This window comes from Peromyscus californicus, unplaced genomic scaffold (assembly GCF_007827085.1).
Source record: "Peromyscus californicus insignis strain IS unplaced genomic scaffold, ASM782708v3 Scaffold_7__1_contigs__length_154581171, whole genome shotgun sequence".
NCBI lineage: Eukaryota > Metazoa > Chordata > Mammalia > Rodentia > Cricetidae > Peromyscus > Peromyscus californicus.
This window is the reverse complement of record NW_026294595.1, coordinates 63,895,888-63,921,603: the sequence shown is the minus strand read 5'-3', so window position 1 is coordinate 63,921,603 and position 25,716 is coordinate 63,895,888. Positions and strand designations below refer to the sequence as shown.

At 34.9% G+C, this 25,716-nt stretch overlaps 2 protein-coding genes and 1 pseudogene across 2 annotated transcripts; all 3 read right to left on the bottom strand.

Moving 5' to 3' along the window:
- Positions 1-3,394: 3,394 nt before the first annotated feature.
- LOC128102014 (olfactory receptor 10AG1-like) lies at positions 3,395-4,339 on the bottom strand. The gene has a single exon (XM_052725517.1). It carries the CDS (start codon positions 4,337-4,339, stop codon positions 3,395-3,397), a length of 945 nt encoding a protein of 314 aa, XP_052581477.1.
- An 8,640-nt stretch (positions 4,340-12,979) lies between these two features.
- On the bottom strand, positions 12,980-13,924 carry LOC128101916 (olfactory receptor 5W2-like). The gene has a single exon (XM_052725378.1). The coding sequence runs from the start codon at positions 13,922-13,924 to the stop codon at positions 12,980-12,982; it is 945 nt and encodes a 314-aa protein (XP_052581338.1).
- Positions 13,925-22,278: 8,354 nt separating this feature from the next.
- LOC128102568 (olfactory receptor 5W2-like) lies at positions 22,279-23,190 on the bottom strand (annotated as a pseudogene).
- Between the last annotated feature and the right edge of the window lie 2,526 nt (positions 23,191-25,716).

Genomic DNA, 25,716 nt, shown 5'->3' with positions numbered 1-25,716 from the left:
CCTTTTAAAATAAGCATGATAGGATGTAAGCCAATTTAATATTATCCACTATCTAACTTTCTTAATGGTTATATAAAATTGTGCTTTTTGGAGACCTTATTTCTAGACTTGAAATACACAAAATATTTGAGTATCTCTTAAAAAGATTTTTTCCTTAATATATATTGCAAGTCAAATAAAGATATTGGTGAAGTTGTGATAATATTTACTATTTAAGCTTGCTTTGCAATCAAGTGCTTTCCATTTCTTTCGTGTGATTACTTAGCAATTATATCCAGAAATGTACAAAGTCTACCTCAATCAGTGTTTAAAATTTAAGCATTAAAGATTTATCTAATTCTCTGTAATTGAGTGTTGTTTTCTGGTGTTTGTATACTTGTACAAATAACCTTGTATTTGACAAATCATTTCACACTTACCTATTTGATTCTATGCTGCATATAATACTTACCATTATTGTTTGCCCCAAAAATGAGGAGAAAAGATAGTTTTCAGCTCATGAAGTTTATTTAAAACAGTTGCTAAATGCCTTCTCAAATGTCTCAGATTATAAAGTAACTATATTCCTTAAGTAATAAGATTCACTACCCTGGGGATCAATTCTTTTCCCATGCAACCTTCTAACTGAGATATTAATTCTGCCTGTCACTCAAAGAGATGGAAACAACAACCAAACTAATATCCAGACAGGTTATTTATATATATATATATATATATATATTATATATATAAATAAAATATAAATATATACATTTATATTTTAATAAATAAAATAAACATTTAATAAATAAATAAAATATATATATATATATATATGTTTTGGTTAAATCAACTCTGCATACCCTCTTCTTCATATTTCTTCCCATCTCCACCACCACTTTTTGCTCTCAACACCCAAACTACCTTCTTCTCCCTGAGTTAAGTTTGTACTGCACGTATGTGTATGGGTTTAGAGATATCTGCCTGAGTACAGACAACCATTTAGGCACCACATTCCTGAATGAAATGCATTCCTCATTCCTAAGCGGCCATCAATTGCCAATAGTGTCTCAGATAGTGTTGGGGCTTAATAGAGCCCTCCCTGTTCCATGCTGACAGTTATGTTGGCTTGATCTTTTCCAAGTCTTGTGCATGTAGTTCCATCTGCTATGAGTTAATGTATGCTACAGTCCTGTTATGCCCAAAAAGTACTGATTTGCTTCGGATGTCAACTTCCTCTAGCTCTTAAATTATTTCTTCACAAAGTTAACCTTGAGAGGTGTAGGTGTAATATATGTATCTCATTTAGTGCTGAGTACTCCACATTCACTTATTTTATACATGTTGCCAACGTTGGAAGTCTTTATTAATTACCAGCTAATACAAAAAGGAGTTCCCTTGGTGATGGTAGAGGAATGCACAAATCTATATGATTTTCAACCTCTACCATTTTGTAATCAAGTAATATGACCTTTGAAAACATCAACATATTATGACTTTATATGATTTATGAATTAAGTGAGATATTCTTTAAAATGGTGACAAATAGGCAAATGCCTTAATGTAAGATAAATTTTAATTTTCTATCATTGAAAAAAAGAGGTGTCAGAAATCAAAAATTGTTCAGGCATCTACGTGATCTTCAACCCTACTCTTTCTTCTCTATGTTTTGTGTTCCAGCCAAGCCTCTATATTCTCTACATTATAAAGGTAGAATAATGAAGAATAATAAATAAATAAATAATAAAGAAAGAATAATGGATGGTAATAAGGCATGTCAATTATGCCTTTTGTGTGTAAAAATGCCAAATAGTGTGCAGACTATCTGCATATCTGCACACAACTCCTTCTGTAAATTTAGTCACAAACCATAGCAAGCAGAAAGAGTTCATTGAAAGATCAATTTCTTGCTCACCCCCTAGAGGACCAGAGAAGACAATTGCTGTCTTTAGCATCCCTCAGTTTATAAATCTAAAGCTCCAATAAGTGATTGAAACATATGCTTAATCGGATCAAATTAACTATAATGGTGATTTCTCATCTTATAATGATTATAAATTACAGAATGCATATGTATAACCTTTATGTAGACATAACCATATGGAAAATAGTTCAAAAAACAAATGGAAGAGGATGCTTAATATAGTCTAAGGAATATTTTATGTAAGTAAAATACTAATTTGTCAATACAGAGACAATTACATTAGAGAGGCAGTCTATCTACTGATTGTTGAAAGTTGTCAGTATGCAAAAGTTATATATTTCGTCAATTTTGAGTTCTATCATTTGTGATTTATTTCGGCTTAGTTATAGCACTAATATATACTTTACTTTATCACTATACTCATTGGGGTTATATGAATCTTAATGGTTAATGATGGTAACCATATTTTGTAAGACATTTCTATCATTTGCATACCTCTTTGGGTAGAGAATATATTAAATTATTTTTCATGTTTGTTTATTATGGATTTTTCATCTATAGCTACGAGTTTGGGGTAAATATTATGTGAACATTCCCCTTGTTATGTAATTAATTTGCAAACATTTCCCATTTTTTAAAAAAAGTTATCTTCAGAATCAATTATCTAAGTTTTGCTAAAATCCAGTTAAATCATTTTATTTTATGGATTATACTTTAGATAACACAATTTACAATTACTTAACATGTTTTTCCCTGATTCTAAAGCTTAAGCTTTAATTTGAAGTAATTGTCGATTTACTGTGCAATTGTATACGTGTGTGTGCTTTTGTGCATGTGTTTTTTCTATTTAGTATTACCATCTGCTAAAAAAAACTATTCCTTTATTATAAAACAGAAATACTTTAAAAATTCTTTAAATGAATTAATTTTCTTTATTTTTTAATTTAATAGCTCTTTCTACCAATTATATATATATATATATATATATATATATATATATATATATATATATATGAATTGTACTGTGATCATATTACTTCCGTTATTCACTCTTGCCTCTCAAAGACCTGATGACACTTTTCCTCTGCCCAAGTACCACCCTTCTATTTTTATTTCATTTTTTTTAACCACTAAATTTCATTTGGCTCTTTGTCTGCACATGCCCTGAAGGTCATTTCCTGAGCAGGGGCAATTTAGCAATGGCAGCACCACTTCAGAAAAAGACACAACCTCATATTTAAAACAAAAATGTGTAATTTTGAAATTTGGGTTTTAAAAATAAACATTATTTTTCTTCTGAGATGGTTTACCGAGGATGGATGAACTTGCCTAATGCATATTTAAGTATAAGAAACTGCACGAGAAAATATGTTTGAAAAATGCATTATAAAATGAAAATGATTGCCTTCTCAATATGAGAATAAAAATTTCAAACTGTGTGAGTGACAAGTAATGCAAGAAAATAAAACACTTCAGTGCTAACACAAGGCCCTATCTCTGGAGTATTAATTTTCTCAGTGCAGCAATCACCTCCTTGTTCCTAAGACTGTATATCAGTGGATTGAACATGGGGGTCACAACTGTGTAGAACAGAGAGAGCAGTTTGTCAGTTGCAGGAGAATGCATGGACTTTGGCCTCAAGTAGGTAATGGTACCAGAGCCATAAAACAAAACCACCACAAGGAGGTGGGAAGAGCATGTGGAGAAGGCTTTTGCCTGCCCTTTGGCTGTTGGTAACCTCAGAATAGTGGCAATAATTTTACTGTAGGATGTAAGCACCAGTATAAAGGGGAGTGCAGCTACCACCATAACAACCACATAGACAGACAGTTCATGTATGGAAGTGTCCCCGCAGGCCAGCTTGAGTATGGGGGGTATGTCACAAAAGAAGTGATCTATTTTATTAGAATTGCAGAAATGCATGGAGAATATCCAACAGGTTTGCCCAATCTGGATTGGGATGCCACTGAGCCAGGAACCAACAGCCAGCTGAGTGCATTTTCTCTGGTTCATCACCAGAGGATAGTGCAGAGGGTTGCAGATGGCCACATAGCGATCATAGGACATCACAGCCAGGAGGAAACATTCATCAGTTCCCAACATAAGGAAGAAGCACATCTGCACAGCACAAGCCAGCACAGAAATGTTTCTATTCTGTGTCCAAATGTTGAACAGAATCCTTGGGACAGTAACTGATGTGTAACAGATTTCCAGAGAGGAAAAATTTGCCAGGAAAAAATACATGGGTTTCTGCAACGCACGGTCAAGCCTAGTTATTAATATTATGAGGCAATTACCAATGAGGATAATCAGATAAATGATGGAGAACACTGCAGACAGAATCCCTTGGAGGTTCGGAAGAGCAGCGAATCCCAGCAGGACAAATTGCATTACTGTGGAAATGTTGCTTTCTGCATTGAACTCTTCCTGTTTCATCTGTGGGGATGAATTTAATCAGTCTGAATAATTTCTAACTTAAGCTTTGTTTCCTTTTCTATAATCCAAGAATAGTTTTCATTCCTATTTCTCCATTCTCTATAAGACTTGTCACTGTAGTAAGTGTCTATGCAAAGCCTCATATTTCATCATTTTCAAGAAAATATATTAATATTTACTCTGATGAATTATTTTAACTTATAGTGTTCATTTAAACTCACTGTAATTTGTAATCTGAAATATGTTCAATATAGGTTCCTTGAGTTTTTATTCATTACTCAAACATGTTTCCTGTGACTCTCAACTTATATTTATTTTATATTCAAATCATCATTTTCAGTCTAAGATAATTTAATGATCTACAATATCTTCCTAACTAGGTTGCCTGATTGTTAACAATTACTAGTAAGGAACAGAATATAACAAAATATTATTTAAACTTTAATGTAAAATCTGCAAAATTGGCTCTCAAATTATGTTCAGATTTTACAGTGAATAGTGATAATGGTTGAGGGGAGGTAGGTGTAGAAAGGCTCAGTAGTAACTCTAAGGAGAAGGTGCACATTCACATTACATCTTTACTTAATTTATAAAAAGATTGCCTCCTGCTACTTGCATATGTGGCTGGCTAAACCTCTCAGCTCCTCATTAATTATTGATAATGTAATTTATTGCATTCAGGGTTTTCCACTCTGTGGTGTGTTATTGCATAGGGGTATTTCATGATGGGATTAAATATATTTTCATTTCCTTATGTCCAGACCTACATTGTATGTGGTTTAAAAAATATTACCCACACTTAATGTATGTGGGAAACTTATTTTCTGACAAAAGTGGTTTAGTATCTTATTGGAAAATTACTGATAAGTCTAAGTGCCTGCTTTATCAGGCTATCCTCAAGGTGTAAGAGGAGGTTTCACCTAGAATTCAGAACCTCTCCAATTTATTGAAATTTTTAAAATTTATGTCTGTGACTGTTAAGTAGGTAGGAGTTGGGTGTGGAAGAATGATTTTACTTCCATTGTCCCTTGCCAAAATAGTATTCCTATTGTAATTTTGGTACTAATAATATTGTGACATTATTTCATAAATAATATAAAGGATAAATGGACTAATTCACTGCAAGAGAGAACCACATGACAATCATTTGCTAAGAGTGATAAGTTTAGGCCGAAATCTAGATGCATCAAGTACAAGTTAAATAAGAGTTTATTGTTTTATTGCATTTCCAATACTCTGAACAAAATAATTACTTAAAATATACAGTCATACAATTCTATTGATTAAAGTGTGATGCTAAACATTGTAGAAAACACTTTATGCTTTCTCAAAGAAGAGAACATTGATAAGTTACCAGAACCTGAGAGAACCAGGATTTGGGGGATACAAGGTAAGGTTCATTAGCAGAAACCAAATTCTACTTAGAAGTATATGTTGCTTTTACGCTATCCTACAGCTGTGGCTATAGGCAATTATATTTTACTGTTTGCTAGAGTTAACCCCATGTGAAATACTAGAATATATTCAACCTAATAATTATATATGCTTCAGGAGAGAGCTTTATCCAATTTTAATGATACAGAGTAACATGCATCAAACCACAACATGGTACCCATAAACTTTCAGAATTGCAATGTATCAGGTAAAAATAAATGAAAAATAAATGAAACTAAGAGAAATGGATATCATCACAGACACACTCATACACACACACACATACATACACAGAGTGTTATAACTGAGTTACTAACATAATCATTTGTTTGTGGATAGCAACACAACTATGATATGATTTCAAGTGTGACTTATTAAAAAATGCTCATGTCTCCTACACTATCCTACAATATCTTAATTTAATTTCTTCATGTATTCATTCCAATTTATTTTCATTCTCAAGCACAATGCAGGAAAAGAAACTCAAACAAACATAGAAGCCCTTTGTTAGTAGGTGGATGGAATATGAACCAAGTCAATATCATGCAGTCTATATCTTATTATTAATTATGTAATGATTATGTTTTGCTCAAATACTGTCTTCAGAATAGATATGTGTAAAATGTTTATGTATATGTTAACTCAGTATTCTATTAATACATATTAATGTTTCTGTGATTATGATGATAACAACAATAATGATAATAACTAATTTTAGTATCTGTGCTCACTATATAATAAAGGTGTTTGCCTTTTGACCTCATTTGATCTCATGATAAGTATATTTATGAATGAGGGTTATAGAATTTTAAACAAAAATCAAAGAATCTATATTTTTAAAATATTATATTACTATAAATCAGTTACTGATAATAAACATACATGCATTTGTAAAGGTAAATTATAATATACAAAAATAATTTATGTTAAATTATTTGAAACAAAATATATAAAGTACATACCTTTATTGGATTCTATAAAAAGATAGAAAAAATTAAAAAAACAAAAAAAAACCCTTAAGTCAGATATATCATTTAATTTTTTTCAGACTCTATCTGCTTTCTCCAATATGGTCTAGTGTCAGAACCAAGAGCATTCTTTAAGTACTAATGGTTCTCTACCCTGGGGAACAGCTACTTTCCTATTATATTTTATAATTAAAATGAGCTAGTGTGTCTGACACTTATAGGGTTTGATACAACACCCAATTACTGTATGTATATGCTTTCTTCTTCTCCTCCTCCTCCTCCTCTTCCTCCTCCTTATTCTTCTGCTTTCTCTTCCCCATCCTCTCCTTGGTTTTTAAATTCTCAGCCTCTCATGTTTTGGGGTTATTATTTTGAAATGAGATTTAAAACTGTAGTACTATTTTAATAGTATATTACTTATATATAAACTAACTGCTCTTTATAATGAAGTAAAATATAGTGTTTTGACTTAGAATACTTATCCATTTTTATTGACAACTGAGATTCCTGCATTCTATGGATGTTTGGGCATTTGAACAGTTGTTGGATCTTCACTATGAGACTTCCTTTGCCATATCCAGGTCACTCAATTCAGTCCATCTGCAACCTCCCTTATCTTATGAAGGAGAGGCAGGTTAGTGGGCAGTGATGACATATGGCCATCACTTTTAGATTTATAAGAACTGGAAATGACATTCAGAGTTTCCATACAGAAGTCCTCATGTTAAATTTAATCACAAGAAAAGCTAGATGACGTTATTGTCAGTTTAACTTCTGTGTGACCAGAAAAGCAGCCCAAGGTTTTGGTAATATAAAATTCAGAATGTGTCTGTACTGTGTTCAGTCAAGAAGGAGCTCCTATTAGTGGTGGCTTCTGAAATTTTCATAGCTAAGTAAGAGACTGCATGCAAGTAACACACACCAAACATTTACATTCCTGATGTGTTAGCAGTAATATCATTTACAGTGTAAAAATGTGTGCCTAAAATCACAGAGAAGGCCGGGCGGTGGTGGCGCACGCCTTTAATCCCAGCACTCGGGAGGCAGAGCCAGGTGGATCTTTGTGAGTTCGAGGCCAGCCTGGTCTACAGCGCGAGATCCAGGAAAGGCGCAAAGCTACACAGAGAAACCCTGTCTCGAAAAACCAAAAAAAAAAAAAAAAAAAAAAAACCAAAAAAATCACAGAGAAGAATTTTTGACTTCAAAGATCAAGTCTGCAACAAGTTCCTAATGGCTATGCAATAAAATGAATGCCTGTTAAGATAATTATCTTTATGAGTGAGAGAAGGGGAAATATTTTTCCCCAGGGAAGTACACACCAATTGGTTATTCAATACCAAATGGTCAACCCTGAAGTCTCACACATAAAACACACACACACACACACACACACACACACACACACACACACACACACACACTAGAAGTACAGAGGAAAATGTGTTATATATACATCACTATGCAGATTATATTTTGGGATACATATGTATATACATATATGCAAGCAATAACAATTAATGAGAAAAGGTGCCATAAGTTGAAACAGAGCAAGGGGCAATAAAAGAGAGTTTGGTGGAAGGAAAGGGAGTGCTATAATTATTGTTTAATCTTAAAAATAAAAGAAATAATTATCTTTCTAATTTAATGGGATGCTGAAGAGGTTTGTATTAAACTATACATTTATTAACATAAACTTAATTGTTGATATTTTATACTTTTAAGTCAACCAAAATGTCATATAAATCTAATTTCTAAATAGACAAAATGTTGTGATTAAAAATAAGAGTAAGTGTGCAGGTGGGGGACAGATCTGGAAGTAGTGTTTTATTTACTTCCGTTGTAAAGTTGAAAATTACTAATCTTTATATCAAGTAAAGACCTGTGGAAGGCTGCTACTTTGCACAGGTGATGCCCACTGAAATCATACCTGCTTAGAGTCATGGGGAAGATTCTCTATTAGCCATGTTGCAGATGATATTTAATAATATGTAAGACAAGACATTACATTTACATCTGTAATTGCTGTTTTCCCTCAATACCTACAATTAAATATTATATTAAGATTATATACAATCATCATGCCACTCAAGAGTTATAGTGCTATTAATTTAATTGTGATTAAGACTGTCCATTCAGGGGCTATCTATGACTCAGTGATAAAGATCATTGGGTGCTTTTTCAGAGGATCCAGGTTCAGTACACACTACAAGGCACCTCATAATCCCCTGTAACTCCAGTTCCAGGGGATCCAATGCTCTCTTCTTATCATGCAATACACTCATATGTGTAAAAGAAAATTTCTTATGGATGTTTTCCTGTCTTCAAGGACGATAAAATCCCTAGTTAGGTTATATATACGAGCATTACGGATAATTTATTTTCTTTCTTTATTGTTAAATTCAAACAAATATATAAAGATATACAGATAGTCTAACTACAAGCACTGCCATCAGTCCACAAATCTTACACATTAGCCTATCACTTCCCTTTACTTTCTACTCTCCAGCACTGAACAATCATTAATCTGTTTTATCTCTGAATTTGCCTTTCCAAGATCACATATTACATGGCTTTTATGAACTTTCCCCATGTTATGTAATGATACTTTCTCATGAATGTGTAACATTCTAAAATACAACTGAAAATGAATTTATCTCAAGATACTGTATAACAAAAAGGTGCATAAGTCTTGTAATTAGTACACTACCTGTGATTATGATGTAAAGCAAATCTGGTTGCAACATGGAGATTACAACTAAAAACTCACATTACAAGTTTCATGCTTCTTTCTGTATTTCCTAATTCTTGAGTAGTATGTGATAATATTGATTTTGAAATTTTATTTTATCACAACTTGTTCAGGGTGAAAAAATTTCTTGTATGTTGTAGAATGGGTTTAATTACTATTTCCCCTTGAGTAGAAGCTAGAGATGGAGTCAGGCATGTTGCATCACTTATTTAATCCCAACATTTGGGAGGCTGAGACAGGTGAATCTCTGTAGTCTAGGCCATTCTGGTCTACAACAGCCAGGGCTACATAATAGAGAGACTCTGTCTCAGAAAAAAATATTTAGCGATTGTGTTTTGGGGTGACTATGTATTGGTGTATTCAGAAAGAATAGATACTTTCATACAGTTTTACAAGTCAATATGGCAGTGATTATAGAACATTTCATATATGTTTATTGTCAAAAATTAAAATTAGTTTAAAAATGAGCTATAGTCATTTTCTACATGATTCAAATGCTTCACTGATGTTATAAGTTTTTTTTTTTTTTGCTTACAAACTGTATAGCCGCAGCAGGCTTCTTGTTATCTAGTTCTTATATCTTAAATTAACCCATATATATTAGTCTATAAGTTGCCATGTGGCTTGTGGATTGCTGGTACCTTCCATCTCGTTTGTCATGGCAGCGGCTGGCAGCATCTCTCTGTGTCAGCCTTCTACCTCCCAGAATTCTTCTCCTCCTTGTCCCACCTATCCTATCCTTCCTGCCTGGCTACTGGTCAATCAGAGTTTTATTTATTAACCAATCAGAGCAACACATTTAACATATAGAACATCCCACAGCATTTCCCCTTTTCTTTTTTCAAAAAGGAAGGTTTTAACTTTCACATAGTAAAATTATAGATAACAAAACAAGTATCAAGCAAGAATTACAGTTACAATATCTAGTCTACTTATAAAAACTAGTCTATTTGTGTTTGGCAAAATTAAAGAAGATATCCTATCTATCTTATATTTGTGAGTCTAAGATTTCATATCCAACTTATCTTTTATCATAACTAAGGAAATTATAACTATCTAGTATTCAACTACATCAAAGACCTCAGAAGGATATATTACCTGAGAAATGGGAGAAGGATGCAAATAACTTTCGGGAGTTTTGTGACAGTAGACAGAGACAGCTGGCAGCCTGGACAGTCATCCAAATTTCGTTTGTAAATTTGGGGCATCTGTCTTCAGCCCACAGACCTAGAGTTTCTCAGTCACTTCTTTCCGTGTCCTGTAGAATGTCTGGCAGTTTCCTCTACAAAGCAGGAACCTGAAGGACCATTTTGTCAAACAAAGTTCAGTGGTCACCTTCCTATGGGTCCTGCATGTCCAGTTGATCAAGCAGTCCAGGCAAGAACAGATTCTTGCCCAAGTGGCTATTTTTGCCAAGGTGAAGATAAACTCTATATAGAGTGTCTTCAATGCCCATCCTCCTCTCTAAAGTAAATAGGTGCTGCCAGGAACAGACATGTCTCATTGTCCAGAAAGTCTAAATTTTTAAAACATTTTAAATATAATATTCTGTAGGTCTTTAAAGTGTTTGAAGATTGCCTCCTTAATTGAATTTTATCTATGTATACCTAGAAAACAACATGACTATAAGTTTGACTATCATAGAAGACTAATTATTAATCTGTATTTCTTAATTATCCATTACAATCTAAATGAGTTACATAAACATAATATCTCTAATGAGAATAGAAATATATATACAGTATAACAAAATTAAGTTTAAACTTGTATCAATAAACTAAAATCCATAGCAATGTAAAACGTTTTTAAACAAGTTGCTCTTATAAAAGTAGATTAAAAAATCTACCCTTTCATCCTATCATATCTATATCACATTCCCTTTTCTTTTTTATTTATTTATTTTTTATTTTATAATTTAATTTAATTTTACATATCAGCCACAGATTCCCCTGTCCTCCCTCCCCCCCACCCTCCCCCCAGCCAACCCCCCCATTCCCATCTCCTCCAGGGCAAGGACTCCCCTCCTGAAGCTGTGCACCTGATCGAAGAGGACGACCTTCCCCAAATAGAGGAGGACTGGTCTTCGGTCAAGTGTATACAATTAGCTGCGCTCCCCTGCTAGAACCTCCAAACAAGCTCTCAAGATTATAAGTTTTAATTACTTCAGCATTAAAAGCCTTAAATATACACTTCGGCTATGTGCTCAAGGATTTCTAAATCCAGTTCACAAGCTATTACATGGCCAAATTTGAAAATAATTGACTTTATGAAATTAATATTATCTCACTGGCATCACTGTTGCCATTATTTCAGATAAGACTTAATAGATGTTAAGTGCAATTCTTTCATACCCAAACCAAACACTAATTTTATTATGCAAAGTATTTTTACAAGTAATATGAAGTTTATATAGCAATATAGTCATAATTTTTAATCACAGAGAATACCAGACAGAAAAGAGACACCTGGAAAAGATCCTAGAAATCATCTAACTTAATTTTCATCTAACAGAGTTTTTTCAATTAGAGAGAGAGTTCTGAACTCTATAAGAAATGCTTAATCTTTAAGGACATTTCCCAAGGCAGGGAGAGGGAGGGGTGAGAGGCAGAGGGAGGAGAGGGAAAATCTCCAGTGCATGGTAAGAGCAGTTGCTACATCTACTTAATTCTAGAACGTCCTGATTTTTGAGTCTCTTAATATTATTATTATTCTACTTTAACTATGCTATGAAGATTATCAGTAGTATTTCTCCATAAAATTAAAATATAACATGACATTTACAATACCTTAAGATGCCTCTTTATACTTAACATCAATTATCTGTGAAAATCCTAATTCTAATGTACTGAACTTGTACACAAGTGTGCCATATATCATTATCTTTGGTAAGATCTTTCAGTGGCAAAAAGAAAAACAGTGTGTCAAGATACAGGGTTGTGTGTGCATAATAATAACTGTGTAATTTTAGCTATATACTCAATTATAGCATTATATTTGGACAAAAATATTTATTGTGAATTATTGGTAAATAGGCAGCAAAGATGTGACTTAGAGATACAATAGGAAAGGAAGATAACTGCTGGGATAAAATAAAATATTTAACAGAGTGTTGAATGTATCTATTAAATTTTAAGAAATTGTATTCTGCAAATTTTCATAAAATAATTTTAATGGGTTACTCAGTCATAAATTCTAAGGAAGAAAAGAGGAAAAAGCACATGTGTATATACACATTCACACATATATGTCTGATTGAACACAAATGCATACACATCACACATGTATACACATAGGCATATGTATACTAAAAAGAGAATGGACTGTAGCGTTTGGAGATCAATTATTCTATTATTTAGCACTAAAATAAATACCAGTTTCATTAAGTAAATTTAAATAAATATTAAATGAAATGCCATTTTTTCATATGACATAACTTTAGAAAAGCAAAATAACCCTCTATGAGAAAGGTGGGAAACTTTAAATAGGTATTTAACAGCATCTTTTATTTTTCAGTTTATTCAGGGCTTCTTTCACGTCCTTGTTCCTCAGGCTGTAAATCAGAGGGTTCAGCATGGGAATCACTAGTGTGTAAAACAGTGAGCTCATTTTGTCTTGATCTAGAGAATAAGAATAACTTGGCCTGAAATACATGAAGAGCACAGTTCCTTGGAAAATCGCAACTGTAGTCAGGTGAGAGGCACAGGTGGAGAAAGCTTTGAATCTTCCCTCAGCAGAGCGGATCTTCAAGACTGATGAGATGATGTAACAATAGGAGACAAGGACTCCTGCGATGGTGCTCAGCTCAATAAACCCAAATATTGTGAATATTGCTAATTCATTGACTTGTGTGTCTGAGCAGGAGAGTAGTAAGATTGGAGGGATATCACAAAAGAAATGATCTATTTTATTAGACCCACAGAAACACAAGTGGAATGTCAGTGTTGTGTGTATCAAAGAATCTGCCATACCTACAAGGTAAACACCAGCCATGAGCAAGGAACACAGCCTGCTGGACATGTTCACTGTGTAGAGTAAGGGGTTGCTGATGGCTTGATACCGGTCAAAGGCCATCACTGCCAGCAGTATGCATTCAGAATCTACAAATGTACAGGAAATGAAGAACTGCAGAGCACAGCCAACAAAAGGAATGGACTTGTCATTGCCAAATATGTCCATCAGCATTTTGGGCCCAACTGCTGTGGAGTAGCAGAGGTCACAGAAAGAGAGGTTACTGAGGAAAAAGTACATTGGAGTTTGTAGCTGGGGATCCACTTTAATTAAAACAATCATTCCAAGATTTCCCACAAGGTTGGTGAGATAGACCAGTAGAAATATTGTGAACAGAACCACTTTTACCTCTGAGTTGTTGGTAATTCCCATTAAGATGAACTCAGTAAAGGAAGAGCAATTTTCCCTCTCCATTCTTCTGTGCATTTCCAAACTGTTTGGGAAATGTTCAAGAGGATGGGGAATGTATATTTTACTTTCTGCACATCAACAATGCACCTGTAAGACAGAAAATGATTGGCTTCAGTTATTATTATTCTGTAAGAGAGTCATAAGTCAGTTTAAAGATGCATTGCTTTTTTTCTTGAAAGTCTTAAGAACTAATATCTCAGCTAGTCTGTTTAGAAAATTTGATCTCATTTCCTTGATATTCATGAAGCATGTTGCTTTGTACAAGTTCGCTAATTTCTGTGAGTCATGTTTCCTTGCCATGGAGTATATTTGGCTGAAAGAAGTATTTTAAATTTAAAACGACATCAAAGAACTCTGGCATTACAGACAGTTTAGCAGACCTCCTTTTGTGCATTGGAGTATTCATGTGACACAAAAAGCATCTCATTATTTCCCTAAAAATCATGATGGCTTTGAAAAGATTTTTCTGTCAGTTATCAAAGTATATTCTAGGTTACTGAATAAACTTAATAGCCTTTTTTTTTTTACTGTAACTGATCCAGGTATCCTCCTTACCTCTTCTCAGCAGTCAAGGGTCTCCTACTCACAGATGACAACAAAAAACATTTGTCTTAAGCTTGATTTTCAAATCAATTATTATATATAATATTGCAAATCAACAGAGAGATCCAGGACATTTACCACTACACACCCAACAACTGTCCATATCAAACACACCAGTAACTGAAGGAGCTCACCAATCCCTGCTTTCTCTGATAGCAGTGCATATGAGGCAGAAAGGAAAGGAAGACCTAGCCTAATGTGGTCTTTTCCTGTGCCCTGGGTGTCTCTGGTGGCTCTTAGGTATCTGACTAGCCCAGACCATTGTCTCTTACAGAAACAGTAATGGACTTCTCCATCAACAATTTCCATGATCTAGCAACAACCCTAGAGAACATTAGAGAATATTGTGATTTGTCATTCTACGGGATTAGACGGATAATTTATGTGACTGTATGTGTTTGGGCACAGGACAGATCCAGGAGATTGACAGAATTCTGATAAATATTCTGTTCACAATGTAAATATAATTTAATAACTTCCAAAACTCTGGAAATTGGACAATAGAAAAAAATATTTCTGGCAAATATAGGATTCATCTGTCTCCCTGTCTCGGTCTGTGTCTGTCTCTGTCCCTATCCCTTTCTCTTTCTCTCTCTGTCTTTGTTTCTCTCTCATGTGTGTGTAATTTATTATTTTTTTTTTATTCTGTGATTGGATGTATCTCTTTGTCCTTAATGGTATGTGAAAATTGGAATGTGGGTGAAGAACACTTGAAGGATTTTCTAGACCTAACAAATCATGGCAAGATGCTCACATGGAGCTCCATTTGAATAAGTTTTTCACTTTTCGTACTAATTTTTGATGTAAATATTGCATTAAGTTCATGCATGTATTTGCACATTTATAGAAAAAAAAATCAAGTCGTTGTCATGTAACCAAACTAAAATAAAATTTTATTCTGTTACTACTATTAAGTTCAGTTACATTCTTCCAGTTCTCTGCAAGTAAATATTTTCAGCCATTAAATATGAAAACATATGGACTATATGAATGAAGGAAGAAGGTTAAAAAATGACTGTTCCAAAATCTTTTTTAATGAAGGTAACTTTCAGAATATGTATCTTTTGTGTTTAGATCTGAAGATTTAGAACTTACCTTAGTTGAGCAGGTCTCTGCCAGATGAGCATGAAGCAGGTAGCGTTTTATCTTACCAGCTGACATTTGGGACTTCAGATTTTGAAGACATTTCCCTAAGGCCTTGGTGTGATTAATTATAATTTTGGGTCTGGATTCTATGTTTTAACTCCAGTGCTAATTCTTTATTATGGTAATCAAATTAATACAAAACAGGAGAAAAACTATTAACTATTTCATAACTATAAAATATAATCTAAGGTTTACTTCTCCACTCAAAGCAGAAATTTAGCAAAACTCAAACAATTATCTGTCTCTACCAGCCCCATCCCTTTCTGTAGTATTACATATTTTTATCTTTTTAGTTTTACATTATTTCAGGAATATTTCAGCATTGACATAATTATTTCATTTCTTAATAAAGTGATAAAGTATAGTATTCACCTTTTAAAGCAAAATTTATTTGATTTACAGTTATACATTGATTGTACAGTCACCAACACTAATTATAGAAATTTCTTAAAACTTAAGTAATAAATTCATACTCATTAGCAGTCATCCTCCCTTCTCAGTTGTCTGGAGTCTCTGGAATACACATTTCTGATGATAAACATCTGCCTATCTAGGACAGACAGAAGATAAAATTTTAACTATGCAAAATGTAAACTCTTGCAACAGACTCATTTTCATGTAAACTCTATTTGCATGCATCAGAATATCTTTCTTTTTATGGCTAAATTCTTTACACACACATGCATGTACACAGAAAAAAATCTACTCTCTGGTGGGCATTCAATTTATTAGAACTTTCTGTCTACTCTCTGGGTATTTAATAATTCATTATCATGGATGTGAATGTCAATGTTAAGGGTGCATTCCATGAGTGTTAGGTGAGTGGAGGCTATAATCAGATACCTGCTTTGAACCAATAATAAAATATGTTTGCATTCCATAGTTGACATTGCATGCTAATTTGTGTGTGTGTGTGTGTGTGTGTGTGTGTGTGTGTGTGTGTGTGTGTGTGTGTGTTTGTGGGTTTGTCCCTTGATTTGTATTTGAGACCAGAGGAAGATGTTAGATATCTTCCTAGCACTCTCTACTTCATTCTCTGATGAAGTGTCTCTAACTTAATCTAAAGCTTGGCATTTGTGGCCAGTTTGGTTGCACAGTGAGCTCTCAGGACTACCTGCATCTGCCCCACAGTGTCGAAGTTATGGGAACTCAGAAATTTTTAAGTGATGCAGGAGGTTCACACTCATTTCTTCATACCTGCAGAATAAGCACTTTTTACCACTGAAATATCTCACTGGCTCCAGCAATGTCATGGTCTTATCCCTCAATGAAATGACCCCCACAATGTTAATTTTGTAATATCATAATTCTATATACTTAGTATGTACTTTCTTGAACTTTCTTGTTTTTTTCTCAACCAAAAAGCATAGGACTGTCCTAGTCACTGTTCTATTGCTGTGAAGAAACATCAAGACCAAGGCAATTTTTATAAAAGAAAGTATTTAATTGGTGGTTTACTTAGAGTTTCAGAGAATTACCTTGTTGGAGAGCACGGTGGCATGCAGGCCAGCATAGCTATGTGCTTCATTCTGATACATAGAGAGAACATGAGTCATTGAGTCTGGCATGGGCTTTTGAAACCTTAAAGCCAACCCATAGTGACATCCTTCCTCCAAGAAGGCCACACCAACTCCAACAAAGACACAACTCCTAATCTTTTAATTTTTCTCAAGTAGTGTCACTCCCTGATGACTAAGCCTTTAAATACATGAACTTACTGAAGCCATCCTTTTTTTATTTAAAACAATTTTTTTTATTCATTTTACATACCAACCCCAGATCCCAGATCTGCTTCTCATTCCTCCTTCCAGTCCCATGAATCATTCCCCCGACCCACCCCTCTTCCCCTCCTCCAAAAGGGTAAGGCCTCCCAAGGGGAGTCAGCAAAGCTTGGCATATTCAGCTGAGGCAGGACCAAGCCTCTTCCCCCTGCATAAGGTTGAGCAAGGCATCCCACCATAGGTAATGGGCTCCAGAAAACCAGCTCATACACCAGGGATAGATCCTGATCCTATTGCCAGGGGCCCCTCCAACAGACCAAGTTACACACCTGTCTCATGTATGCAGAGGGTTTAGTCCCATTCCATGCAGGTTCCACAACCTTTGGTCTAAAAATCATTAGTTCCTACAAGATTGGTTCAGTTGTCTCTGTAGATTTCCCCATCATGATCTTGACCCCCCCCCCTTCCTCATACAATCCCTCTTCCCTCTCTTCCACTGGACTCTGGGAGCTTGGGCTCATGCTTGGCTATGGATCTCTCCTTCTGCAGGGTCATTCTTATTCAACCACCACAAAGACCTTATGGGGAACTTAATTGTCTGCTTTTTTTGATTGTGTGAATATTCTAGTTTGAATATTTGAAAAATAATGGCTGAAATATATTAACTATTTTAGTTTAGTTGAAGTTGATAATAAAGGGAAAAAGTAGAAATGAAATAGGCGTGGGACATATTTCTGGAATGAAAGTATTCTATGCAAAGTAAATTCAACTCTGTGAATATGCAAATTATGAGCATGGGACTCTGTCAAAGTGAAGCATTACAATGCAGTTGGAGGATGTGCAGTGGTGACTTTACAAGCCAGGAGCAGAAAGAGTAGAGACTGGGTCAGTATACTCAATGACTACAAGACCTTCCATCAGACTCCTCAAATGACCCATGGCAATTCCCAGCACAAATGTTCTAGGGCTTAAGCCTCTACCAATTTATCTTTAAATTAAGTTTATCTAAACCATTGCACTGTTTTCTAGGTCAATTGTTCATTGTTTATGTGCAAATTTGTTTTCCATTCTTTCTTGATTCCTTATTCTTTGAGATTTGATACCTATATGGCATACTTTATGTATAAATAGTGCAGGTATTTGCTTTCTGTTTCCTTATGGATTTTGCCATGTTTAAATGATATTGATAACAATTTAATTTTGATCACATACACAGACTATGTTTTTATGTTTTCTTATTTTATGTATGTATGTATAGTTTGTGTGTGTGTGTGTGTGTGTGTGTGTGTGTGTGTGTGTGTGTGTGTGTATGTGTGTGTGTTAGCATATGTGGTGGTAGATATACAGGTACAGGTTGGTTTATAAAGAGTCCCAAAATTCATGCCAAAAGTTTTCCATAGCTCCTCTACTTTTCCCTTTGTAACGGTCTCTTAGTTGAACCATTTGTAGTTATATGCATTTCACCAATGTATAATTTATATCAACTACCAAAAATGTTTTTGTATTCTTTCACAATTAACTTAACTAATTTTAATTCTTTAGGAAAGGATTGATGAAATTCTTTTCCCATTCTGTAGGCTGCTGTTTTGTCTTATTGACCATGTCCTTTGCCTTACAGAAGCTTTTCCATTTCAGAAGGTCCTATTTATTAATAGTCTATCTCAGTGTCTATGCTACTGGTGTCATATTCAGGAAGTAGTCTCCTGTGCCAATGTGTTCAAAGCTACTTCCCTCTTTTTCTTCTATGAAGTTCAGTGTAACTGGGTTTAATGTTGAGATCATTGATCCACTTGGACTTGAGTTTTGTACATGGTGACAGATATGGATCTATAATCATTCTTCTACATGTTGACATCCAGTTATGTCAGCACCATCTGTTGAAGATGCTTTCTTTTTTCCATTGTACAAATTTGACTTCTTTGTCAAAAATCAGTTGTTCATAGGTGTGTGGGTTAATGTCAGGGTCTTCAATTCAATTCCATTGGTCCATGTGTCTGTTTTTATTCCAGCACCAAGCTGTTTTTGTTACTATTGCTCTATAGTAGAGCTTGAAGTCAAGGATGGCAATGCCTCCAGAAGTTGCTTTACTAGTTAATCATCAGATGTGATAAAGTCAGGAAATGTGATAAAGTCAGGAAAAAACATCTAAGTCCAAGGATCTCATAGTGACCCCGGTTATAAAATGCCACAAAAGACTCTATCTGCTAGAAAACCACCTACTTCCAAGAATAGCTTTCTAGATCTAAAGAGCAGAATGCTGTGAAAAAATCACAGGACACTGATAATAAAAACATTACATTCCTACTCCTAGAAGAATAACCAGCTTGAATTTTGTTCCTTCTCAGATACATAAGAAGAAAAGAACATATAAAATATAACAAATAAGAACACAGATGAGAGGAGACACACACACACACACACACACACACACACACACACACACACACACACAGAGAGAGAGAGAGAGAGAGAGAGAGAGAGAGAGAGAGAGAGAGAGAGCGAGCTATGTCCTTTGTTAGAAAATGTTCTATGAAAGAGGCCATACTCTTAGTTCCATAAAGAAAAAAATATCTAGTGAGTTATTCCAGGAGATGTAACTTACATATTAGTATTATAAATTGATCTTCAATTTATATTATATACAAATTATCCTTTTAAAACCTCATTGTTTCTTTAAAATTGTGTAATCTTAGCCAGAAGACAATGTGATGATACAAGTCTGTACTCAAAGTACTAGGAAGGCAAAGGGAAAGCAGTCATGAGTGTTAGGTGGGTGGAGGCTATAATCAGATACTTGCTTTGAACTAATAATAAAATAATAAGTGCTTGAGATATCTTTCTTTATGCTGTGAATGTGTTGCTCTGATTGGTTGATAAATTAAGCTGTTTGGCCAATAGTGAGGCAAGATAAAGTTAGGCAGTCCATTCCAACTGGAGAGAGAGGAAAAAGAAAGGAGAGGCAGAGGAGACACTGTGAGCCACTGCCAGGAGAAGCATGATGTGAAAGTACTGGTAAGCCACACAGTCATGTGGCAACTTATAGATAAATAGAGATTAAGTTATAAGAGCTAGCTAGCAAGATGCTTGAGCCATAGGCCATCCAGTTTATAAATAATATAGCTTCTATGTGTTTACTTGGGACTAAGTAGCTTTGGGATGTGAATGGAAGAAATTTATCCCAACCATGGGCCAGGTGGGACAAAGGAAAACTTCTGATTACAAATAAGAATTAACACCTATACAATCTTTTATTTACAAATATATGTAGAGAGAGATTATATTTCTTAGAAGGTATACTAGAAATGTATTTTCCAAAATGAAAATATTCCTTCACTGGAAAACTGGTGAACAGACTAAATAGTGAACATCATTACGAACCCTAATTAGCTGGCATTCATTGCAATCCTGTTTAAAAACAATTGATCTACTGTCTGTAATTTTGAGGTTTGAAGCAGTAGTAAATATAGCAATTCCTCAATTCTCTGTCTGCTCTTTCCATGCCATGTTACTTGAGAAATTCTTTTCTGCTGAGTTCAGAAGTACCATAGTCCTGGTCATCATTGTGCAATCTCTACAGTTGCATCATATTTCAGAAAATTGAGGATCATGAAGTTTGCTGCAACTTTAAACAATTTTAAAACATTTCCTTCCATTATTTTATAGCATGAAACAAACCTAGGTGACTGATAGAGAGTTGGTTTCTGACTACAAGTGAATGTGCACTGCCTGATGAAGACTATCTTAGGTCTTATTATTTTCTGCAATTGTGTGTTAATGAATGAATCTGCACTTGCAATTTTGCTGAAACAGATAGCAACATCTATGAATTGCTTGTCTGTTTATGTATTTATATAGACATAACCATTTTAATACATAATCATTGTTTTTATTTGTTTCCATTTTTCATGTCAAATAGACAATGCAGTTGTTTATAACATACATGGGGCAGTCAGGCCTTGCACAAAGGATTTTCACAACCTCATACTGAATACAAATATCTCACACATATAGAGTCACTGTTAACAATGGCTTTGAAACACAATTATTCATAACCTCCAAAGGGAACATTGAAGTTGTCAGGGAAAAAAAGAGACAGTACCAAGAAAAAATGATACCAATGTAGTACATGAGTGTCTTTATAAAAGTTCATTCCTTTCTTTCTAAGCTATTTTGAACATCTGTGAATCTAAAAAGGAAATGGACTACTGGCTCATAAGAGTTTTGGAATTACAAGATGTTCTGTCTAGAATACATTTCTTTCTTTAGCGTGCATAACTTTAGGTATAAGACAGGGTCTCTCATTCAAGGTTGCTGGTCTCCTGCAAACAGGATTTAACATTTACCTCAGGAATTATTCTGCCCAGAACTCATTCTATGATAGTTTTGAAACTGATTAAAAGTATTTTTTTTGCTCAAAGTTCTTTATGTCCATGACTTACATTAATTGATATCACTCATGTTCATAAATAAAAGATAATTCAACACTAAGAAAAATATGTAATACAGAAAAGCACCTAATATAATGCTCACGGGCTTTGATCTAAAGCCTAATTATGCAGCCTAGTCTCCCTCTGACATAGAATCCTCTTGCCACTTGCTATCCCATGCTAGGCTTACTGGTGTATGTGCATAAGTTTGGCTTATGAAAATAATGTTTCAATGGGATACATGAAAAACAAAAAAAACCTGTCAAAATGAAAAGATTTTTAAAAAGTAATTGTGTAGATACAAATTCAATTTGAGGAAACGATGCAAAGACTTGCTGGGCTAGTCTTTTAATCTCAGATATGGTCGATTGAGACAGGGGTTTCACAATTTCAAGGCCAGTCTGGAAAACACAATAGATAGCTACAACTACATGTGAATGACAAAAATGTTGTGTGGATGCTGAATAAATATTTAAAACAATCTTTTGTTTTTAATTTTCTTCAAGGTCTCTTTCATACACTTGTTTCACAGACTGTAAATCAGCTGGTTTATCATGGGAATCACAAGGATGTAAAATGAGAAGTAATTTTCTCTTGATTGAGGGAATAGGAAGAACAATGCTGAAAATCTGTGAGGAATACAGTTTTCTGCATGCACCTAGATCAGGTGAGAGGTGCAAGTAGGGAAACCTTTGAACCTTCTTCAGCACAGTGGATTTTTAAGACTGATGAGATGATATAACAATAAGAACTAAGGACCCCTGAAATGGTGGTCAGTTTAAGGAAACCATAAATAACAAATAATGCCAGCTCATTTACTTGAGTATCTAAGCAGGAGAGGAGGTAAAGTAGAGGTAAATAGCAGAAGTTGTTGATCTCATTGGACCTACAGAAACATAAACAGAATGCCAATGTTGTTTGTATCGATGCAATCTGATGTTCCCACATGGTAAACCCTAGCAATAAGCATGGAACACAACTGGCTGGACATGTTTGCTGTGTAGAGCAAGGGGTTGCTAATGGCTTGGTATCTGTCAAAGACAATCACTGCCAGCACGATACACTCAGAATCTTCAAAAGCGCAGCATCTGAAGAACTGAACAGCACAGCCCCAGAAAGGAATTGACTTGTTCTTGCCAAGTATATTTACCAGCATCTTGGGACCAATTGCAGCGGAATAGAAGAGATCACAGGAAGAGAATTGGCTCAGGAAAAAGCACATAGGTGTGTGAAGCTGGGGATCCATTCTTATCAAAATGATCATAGCAAAATTCCCCAGAAGACTGATGAGTAGAAATATGACAAGCAGCATCTCTTTCATCTCAGCACTATTGGTAACTCCCTCCAAAATTAATTTGTTCAAGGAACCATTTTTTATATCCATTCTTTCTTCCTATCTCTAATTAGAAGAAATTACAAATGCAGTTTAACTGCTGGATATCAACAATGTTTTTTTGAGGTAGAGCACAATTCATTTCTTTCTCATGTATTTTGTACTATTAAAATTTCTCAGTACTGATTCTTTCTTGCGACCTTTTCTTAGTCTATTTATTAATAATATAATATAGCCAGTATCCACGACATTCTGCCTATTCTGTAATGCACTTAAGATCTACTTTTCTTATTGCAAGAAATAGATTTGGTTACATTTTTTTCTCATATGACTTTGTAATAATATGAAATAAACACAGGTATTAGAGAGCCAGACTGTACATAAAGAGGATATTATTTCTATTCTTTAAGATATTAAATACTCAGTTAGTTTGGTTATTATATTCCTGAAAGATCACATGAGCTGAAAAAGATTTTATTGCCTTAGAAATAATCAGTGATTGATAACTGTAATAATGACTAAATATGCTTACATGGTTATAGAAATATAGAACACATACATTTACTAGTCACGAAGATGGTTATTACTTTACTGTTTTACTTTATTTTTCTTTTAAGTGCTTTTAATTGAAATAAAGTTTTATCACTTCCCCTTCGCTTACCTCCCTCCAGCAACACCCTAGTATTTCTCTGACTCCACTCCCATGCTACCCACTCTTACATTAATGGCCACGTCTTAATTATATTTGGTATACATATGTTATATATATACATATATATTATATATGTGTGTGTACACATATGTATGCACAAATATACACAAAAATAGAATGTGCTGATTGATTTTGTTATTTTGTGCAAATGATTTCAAGGTTAGACATTTTTCTTGGTCTATGTTACATTACTTCAGGATTTACTAAGACATAAGGTAACTTTTATTTCATTTTTTGCTTTTAGAATACATGTAGTTTTGTAATAGTACTCCTTACCCATAAGAAGGAGTGGTCTGGTAACAAAGGATGGTTCTTCTGACCCATTGGATGGCTAAAAATGAACAGCATCAAAAGAATTTATCAAATACAGTTGGGATTCACTACTTGTATTGTCTTCTCAATGAAGAAAAGCAATTAGGATGGAGCACAATAAATGTTCCAAAATATATTTGCATGTGTGGATATTTTCATGTATATGTTTCACATATGTATATCTGTGTGTATACACATGTTTAGGTGAACATTCGAATGTCAATGATGGATAATTTGTCTTTTTTTAGATTTTGTAAAAAATATGGAATATATTTCATAACACATGACATTGCAGGCATTATTTGTGACACAATAAGCCAGAGGTTCTTACTTGATATTTACGTTACTTAAATCCACACATGGAGGCATAATCGTAAAAGAAGTAGGGACTTTTTTATGCAGAAAGACAAGAAGAAAATAATGAAAATGCTTTCTGTGGATACCACGAAGCTTTGTGAAACTCATGATTCTGTTCAAAAACCATTTTCTTTTTTTTTTTCATTTTTCTTTATTAAGATTTTTTTTACTCTCTCCACATACTATCTACAGATCCCCCCTCCTCCCTCCTTTTACCCCTCAGCCCTCAAGCCACCCTGCATCCCCATATCCCCCAAATCAAGGTCTCCCATGGGGAGTCAGCAGAGCCCAGCACACTGAGCCTAAGAAGGTCCAAGCCTCTTCCCACTGCACCAAGGCTGTGCAAGGTTTCACATCACAGGAACCAGATTCCAGAAGTCTACCCATAGACCAGGGGACAGATGCCGATTCCCCTGCCTGGATGCCCTCTATACAGTTCGAGCCAAACAACTGTCTTCCATATCCAGAGGGCCTAATCCAGTCCCATGGGAGTTCCACAGCCACCAGTCCACAGTTCACGGGCTTCCACTAGAGTGGCCGGTCATCTCTGCACATCCTCCCATCATGATCTCAACGTCCCTTGCCTGCAGAATCTCTCCTCTCTCTCATCAATTGGATTCCCGGAGCTCAGCCTGGTGCCTGGTCGTGGATCTCTGTATCTTCCTCCAGCAATCACTGGACAAAGGCTTCTGATGACAGCTAGGTTATTTGCTAAGCTGGTCACCAGAGTAGACCAGTCCAGGTCAGAAGGACAAACCTAGTATGTATTCACTCATAAGTGGATACTAAATGTGAGGAAAGGGATGGCCAGACTGCAACCCACAACTCCATAGAGGCTAGCTAACAGAGAAAGACCCTAGGAGGGACACATGGATGTCCCTGTGAAGGAGAAATGGATGAGATCTACATGAGTGGACTGTGTGTGGGGGGAATGGCAGAGGGCAAGGAGTGAGGGATGAAAACATAGGGAAATGGGAGGGTCAAGCTGGAACAGGGACAGAGTGGGAGGGCGGGGTGGAAGATACCATGATAGATGAGGACATCATGGAAATAGAAAGAGGCAGCGTGCTGGGGAGGCCCTCAGGAATCCACAAAAATCATTTTCATTCAATAGATTTAGTATCTATTAAATTCAGCAGGCAATAAAATCATCACTGAAAATTGTAGCAGGCCTTCTTGGAGTGCCAGCCCTCAAA